Genomic DNA, 7500 nt, shown 5'->3' on the forward strand with positions numbered 1-7500 from the left:
TTATTACTTTACTACAGGGATTATTACTTTACTGCAGGGATTATTACTTTACTACAGGGATTATTACTTTACTGCAGGGATTATTACATTACTACAGGGATTATTACTTTACTACAGGGATTCAAATATTAAAACAGGGATTATTACATTAAAACAGGGATTATTACTTTACTACAGGGATTATTACTTTACTGCAGGGATTATTACTTTACTACAGGGATTATTACTTTACTGCAGGGATTATTACATTACTACAGGGATTATTACATTACAACAGGGATTATTACATTACAACAGGGATTCAAATATTAAAACAGGGATTATTACATTACAACAGGGATTATTACATTACAACAGGGATTACAACATTATATTTTAAAACCGTCTGCCCCAAAGCCAAATAACATTCAAATAAAATGAAGAAAGTCATTCACAGTTTAGTGGAAATGATTTCCGCAGCTCAACTAAATGTTTTCCACTGGGAAGAAGTTAAATTATGGCTTTTCATTACAAATCGTGCTTCATCTTAACACTTATTTAATCAGGACGCATAATAGATGTAAATTAATAAGAAGAAATGTTTGGCATGCAGATGTAAGATATGTCACTTTTCATTTCAATGTCTCTCAGTGTTTTGCACATTATGGAGATATTGATGTTGCCAGGCAACAAGGAAGTGTTTTACTCTGACTCGAGAGCTACATCATTTAAAAAAAATGATACCCACACCAGTAGTAGTAGTAGTAGTAACAGTAGTAGCAGCAGTAGTACTAGTAGTAGCAGTAGTAGTAACACTAGTAGTATTAGTAACAGCAGTAGTAGTAGTACAGCAGCAGTAGTAGCAGTAGTACTAGCAGTACTACAAGGGGATTAATAAAGTGTTATTTTATCTTAGTAACTGCCAGCCTGTACCTGAGTGGCTGCTCTTGCTGCCCATCTGGCTCTCTGATTGGCTGTGGGGGACCTGGGGGAGGTCCTGACAGGTCTGTATCGGCGAGTCGCGTCCCGACGGCGCGGCGCTGGGAGCCTTCTCCATGTTCTTCATCTCCATCTCCTCATGATGGATCCACAGGTCTGGAGGCCGAAGGTCCTTCTGGCTGCCCTTCCTCTTACTGGCACTGTGGGTCGCTCGCTTCCTGCAGGCAGGGAGGAGGGTAGGAGGGTAGGTAGGAAGGTAGGAGGGTAGGAGGGTAGGTAGGAAGGTAGGAGGGTAGGTAAGAAGGTAGGAGGGTAGGTAGGAGGGTAGGAGGGTAGGAGGGTAGGTAAGAGGGTAGGAGGGTAGGTAAGAAAGTAGGAGGGTAGGAGGGTAGGAGGGTAGGTAGGAAGGTAAGTAGGTAGGAGGGTAGGAGGGTAGGTAAGAAGGTAGGAGGGTAGCAGCAACAGACTTGAAACTCGAACATGACACAGCGTGACAGTAAACCAGGAGAGAGACAGGAGACAGGAGACAGGAGACAGGAGACAGGAGACAGGAGACAGGAGACAGGACTCAGGAGACAGGACACAGGACACAGGACACAGGAGACAGGACACAGGACACAGGAGACAGGAGACAGGAGACAGGACACAGGACACAGGACACAGGACACAGGAGACAGGAGACAGGAGACAAGAGACAAGAGACAAGAGACAGGACACAGGACACAGGACACAGGACACAGGACACAGGAGACAGGACACAGGACACAGGACACAGGACACAGGACACAGGAGACAGGACACAGGACACAGGACACAGGACACAGGACACAGGACACAGGAGACAGGAGACAGGACACAGGACACAGGACACAGGAGACAGAGACAGGACACAGGAGACAGGACACAGGACACAGGACACAGGAGACAGGAGACAGGACACAGGACACAGGAGACAGGACACAGGACACAGGAGACAGGACACAGGAGACAGGACACAGGACACAGGAGACAGGACACAGGAGACAGGAGACAGGAGACAGGACACAGGACACAGGAGGTTCTCAGGATGATCGTCCTCAGATCGACAGAGAGATGAACAGAGAGATGAACAGAGAGATGAACAGAGAGATGAACAGAGAGATGAACAGAGAGATGAACAGAGAGATGAACTTCTTACTTCCTCTGCTGAGCGGAGGAGCGCCGGGTGCAGATGAGCGCTACTATGACGACCACGACCACGGTGACGGCTCCCACGGAAACCACGATGATGACCAGGAGGTTGCTGTTCTTCTGAGGCGTCGCGCTGCCGTGAGGCGGACGCATCTGGCCAATAGGAGACTCTGGAACACATAAACCAGGAAATGGGGGTTAAAAACTACAAATGTAAAGCATGAAGTGGGGACTAGATCAAACTGGAGCTCAAACTGGTTCCACTGGAATAAAACCACAATACTGTTGACAAGAATCAGAGTAACGGTCTGTATCGATCAATACATGGTGTACTGTGTGTGTGTGTGTGTGTGTGTGTGTGTGTGTGTCTCGGTGACAGGCGTAGAGGGACAGAGGGGAATTGATGACACGCTCTGTCATTCATTATCTCGACCTTGGAGCAGGGAGAGAAAGAGAGAGTGAGAGAGACAGAGAGAGAGAGAAAGAGAGAGAGAGAGAGAGAGAGAGAGAGAGGGAGAGAAAGAGGCATGGGGAGATGAAAGGTGTGGTGAATCCATCTTTCACACTCAGAAGAGAGAAGGATGACAGAAAAGAACATAGAAAGAAAAGAGGAATCTATCTATCTATCTATCTATCTATCTATCTATCTATCTTACCTACAATCACACACACACAAACAGGAACATGGTGTCTCAGTGTAATTCAATTAGTGTGAAGTCTGTTGTGTTTAGAGAGAGAGAGAGAGAGAGAGAGAGAGAGAAAGAATGGTGTTGGAGAAAAGAGAAGGGGAAGATGTAGAGAGAATGAGGGAGAGGGGGAGAGGGGGAGGCGATGAAGAGGTGAAGGGAAAGAGAGCGAGAAAGAGAGAGAGGGACAGATGAATAAAGATGGGGAAAGAGAAATTGAGAAAGGAAAAGTGAGGGAGAGTGAGAAGGAGAGAAAGAATCAGAGAGAAAGTGGAACTCATTCATCTCTTTCTTTCTCATCTTTCTTTCTCTACCCCTCTCTACTCCTTGTTTTTTCTCTCACCCACTTCTTTTCTCCCTTTACCTCTCACTTACTCATTATTTCTCCTCTCCCTCTCTCTCTCTCTCTCTGTCTCTCTCTCTCTCTCTCTCTCCCTCCCTCCCCCTCCATTCTGTCGTCTGTCTCAGTGAAAGCCACAATACATCTCTTCGTTCGGCTGCAGCACAAAGACCAAAATATATTTTTTCGGTTGGATTTCATCATCTTTCCCCTTGTTTTATTTGTTTGAAGTCAGTCTTTTATTTCATTTCTCTCTCTGTTGTTGTGCAGTCTGCATGCTGCCTCTGGCCTAATGTGTTGACTATTTCATGTAAAAATAGTTTTTTCTTGTTTTTTTTCTTGTTTTATTATTCAGTTTATGCAGCAATTACAGTCAGCCTCACGTTATTCTTTTTTGTTTTGAAAACTCAGAATGTACATGTTTAATAAAGTAGTCTGAAATGCTTTAATTTCTTAATTTCTGTAGCTACTGATAATGTAATGTAAATAATAATACATAAAAAATGTCCCACTAAATGAGTAAATATGTTGTAAAACCTGTTAATGTAATAAAAAACATGTAATAACATTACTTCATAAAGGATTCAACATATTTTTAACTGATGATGTAATCATAATATTGACTAACAATGTAACAAATTGTAAGAATATGGAGATTGTAATAACTCAAGTTATGACATTGTAACATTATTATTACATCATCAGTTAAAAATGTTATTCATTATTAAGTAATAATATGAAGTTGCTACATTATCTGCCGATTAATTACTTTTGAAATTGATTTTTTTTATAACATTTCACAAGTTAATACATTATTTACTAGTTATTATTTTTTTCTTATAGTTATTACATTATCAGATAATATCACTTTATTTAGTGGTTATTACATCACCCAATAGTAATTACATTCCCTGATAGTTATTACATTACCTGATAGTTATTACATTACCTGATAGTTATTATATTACCTGATAGTTATTATATTATCTGATAGTTATTACATTACCTGATAGTTATTACATTACCTGATAGTTATTATATTACCTGATAGTTATTATATTATCTGATAGTTATTACATTACCTGATAGTTATTATATTACCTGATAGTTATTATATTACCTGATAGTTATTACATTACCTGATAGTTATTATATTACCTGATAGTTATTATATTATCTGATAGTTATTACATTACCTGATAGTTATTATATTACCTGATAGTTATTACATTCCCTGATAGTTATTACATTACCTGATAGTTATTACATTCCCTGATAGTTATTACATTACCTGATAGTTATTATATTACCTGATAGTTATTACATTACCTGATAGTTATTATATTACCTGATAGTTATTACATTCCCTGATAGTTATTATATTACCTGATAGTTATTACATTACCTGATAGTTATTATATTACCTGATAGTTATTACATTCCCTGATAGTTATTATATTACCTGATAGTTATTACATTACCTGATAGTTATTATATTACCTGATAGTTATTACATTCCCTGATAGTTATTATATTACCTGATAGTTATTACATTCCCTGATAGTTATTACATTACCTGATAGTTATTACATTACCTGATAGTTATTACATTACCTGATAGTTATTATATTACCTGATAGTTATTATATTATCTGCTGCTACATGCAGACTAGCTGGGGGGTTTTTTTGTTTGTTTTTTTAAAGATTTATTTTTGGCATTTTATGCTGTATTGACAGAGAGATGGTGGGAGAGAGACAGGAAGGTGTGGGAGAGAGAGGGGAGGACAGGCAGCAAACCCCGGCTGGTCCCGGGGAACCTGCTCAGTGTCCAGCAGCATCCGACTGTGTTCTACTGTCAGCTGCCAGTAGAAACCAGTAGAAGACTGAGGTTCTACTGGTCAGCTGCCAGTAGGAACCAGTAGAAGACTGAGGTTCTACTGTCAGCTGCCAGTAGGAACCAGTAGAAGACTGAGGTTCTACTGGTCAGCTGCCAGCAGGAACCAGTAGAAGACCGAGGTTCTACTGGTCAGCTGCCAGCAGGAACCAGTAGAAGACCGAGGTTCTACTGGTGGCTCCCGGCTGTCAGATCTCGGTGGATGAATCAGAAACACTCTGCAGCTCCGTCAGATAAAAGCTGCGACTACAATAAACACAGCAGCAACATGCTAACAAAACAAAATCCTACAAAGCTCCTGCAGCAAGGAGACAGAGTGAGGAGACAGAGTGAGGAGACAGAGTGAGGAGACAGAGTGAGGAGACGAGGAGACAGAGAGAGGAGACAGAGTGAGGAGACGAGGAGACAGAGAGAGGAAACAAGGAGACAGAGTGAGGAGACAGAGTGAGGAGACAGAGTGAGGAGACAGAGTGAGGAGACGAGGAGACAGAGAGAGGAGACAGAGTGAGGAGACAAGGAGACAGAGAGAGGAGACAGAGTGAGGAGACAGAGTGAGGAGACAGAGTGAGGAGACGAGGAGACAGAGAGAGGAGACAGAGTGAGGAGACAAGGAGACAGAGAGAGGAGACAGAGTGAGGAGACAGAGTGAGGAGACAGAGAGAGGAGACGAGGAGACAGAGAGAGGAGACAGAGTGAGGAGACAAGGAGACAGAGAGAGGAGACAGAGTGAGGAGACAGAGTGAGGAGACAAGGAGACAGAGAGAGGAGACGAGGAGACAGAGAGAGGAGACGAGGAGACAGAGTGAGGAGACGAGGAGACAGAGTGAGGAGAGGAGGAGACAGAGAGAGGAGACAGAGAGAGGAAACGAGGAGACAGAGAGAGGAGACAGAGTGAGGAGACAGAGTGAGGAGACGAGGAGACAGAGAGAGGAGACAGAGTGAGGAGACAGAGAGAGGAGACGAGGAGACAGAGAGAGGAGACGAGGAGACAGAGAGAGGAGACAGAGTGAGGAGACAGAGTGAGGAGACAGAGTGAGGAGACGAGGAGACAGAGAGAGGAGATGAGGAGACAGAGAGAGGAGACAGAGTGAGGAGACAAGGAGACAGAGAGAGGAGACAGAGAGAGGAAACGAGGAGACAGAGTGAGGAGACGAGGAGACAGAGTGAGGAGACGAGGAGACAGAGAGAGGAGACGAGGAGACAGAGTGAGGAGACGAGGAGACAGAGTGAGGAGACGAGGAGACAGAGAGAGGAGACAGAGAGAGGAGACGAGGAGACAGAGTGAGGAGACGAGGAGACAGAGTGAGGAGACGAGGAGACAGAGTGAGGAGACGAGGAGACAGAGTGAGGAGACGAGGAGACAGAGAGAGGAGACGAGGAGACAGAGAGAGGAGACGAGGAGACAGAGAGAGGAGACAGAGAGAGGAGACGAGGAGACAGAGAGAGGAGACGAGGAGGCAGAGTGAGGAGACGAGGAGACAGAGAGAGGAGACAGAGAGAGGAGACGAGGAGACAGAGAGAGGAGACGAGGAGACAGAGAGAGGAGACGAGGAGACAGAGAGAGGAGACGAGGAGGCAGAGTGAGGAGACGAGGAGACAGGCTGCAGCAACATTACTCCACTAACTGATTTCCCCGGCGGAGGAAGCCGCCCTGCAGCAGAGCGACCGGACAAATCAAACATGTCTGACTGTCAGAGAAAAATAAAAAAATAAAAAGTAAAAACAAAACAAAACACCTCTTATGTAAAGAAAACACAAAGGAGAGAAACACACACACACACACACACACACACTAACACAAACACTTTAATCTCAGCTCCCCACACAGCGGCTTGTTAAAACACCTGTGTGTGTGTGTGTGTGTGTGTGTGTGTGTGTGTGTGTAAAGACAGGAAGGTGAAGCTGGTTTCCCACACAGGTTCCTTAGAGAACAGAGTTAAAATTCACTAAATAAACACTGACGGTTCTCCCAGGAACCTCTAATATATAAAATCTTCTTCATAAGAGTCAACAAAATGACTGAAATGTAAATATTAATATCCTGAGTATCGGCATGACATCATCTCAGGTGCTGCAGACACTTTGTTGCCGTTAGTAACAGCGTTATCAAACCTTTGTGCCAAAATTAGTTCATTCATCGTCTTTACCTACTTATTCCTATTTAGGGTCACGGAGGGACAGAGTGTATCCCAGCATGCATTGGGGTGGAAGACAGGAAACACCCTGGTTCATCCCAGGCTGAACACACTCATACTCACACACTCTCACACACTCACACTCACTCTCTCACACTCACCCTCTCACATACACTCACACACACACTCACTCTCACACACTCACACACTCGCACTCTCACACACTCACACTCTCACTCTCACACACTCGCAGTCTCACACACTCGCCCTCTCACCCTCTCACTCTCACCCTCTCACACACTCACACACTCACTCTCACACACTCGCACTCTCACACACTCACACTCACTCACACAC

General features: G+C 43.8%; 1 protein-coding gene across 1 annotated transcript in view; it reads right to left on the reverse strand.

The window, feature by feature from the left end:
* The window catches only part of dcc (DCC netrin 1 receptor), a 172021-nt gene that overhangs the window by 43234 nt on the left and 121287 nt on the right, over positions 1-7500 (reverse strand). The window contains 2 exon segments of the mRNA XM_078286289.1: positions 913-1136; positions 2096-2258. Coding sequence (XP_078142415.1) covers positions 913-1136; positions 2096-2258 — 387 coding nt within the window.

The sequence above is a fragment of the Centroberyx gerrardi genome, chromosome 2 (genome assembly GCF_048128805.1).
Source record: "Centroberyx gerrardi isolate f3 chromosome 2, fCenGer3.hap1.cur.20231027, whole genome shotgun sequence".
NCBI classification, from domain to species: Eukaryota; Metazoa; Chordata; class Actinopteri; order Beryciformes; family Berycidae; genus Centroberyx; species Centroberyx gerrardi.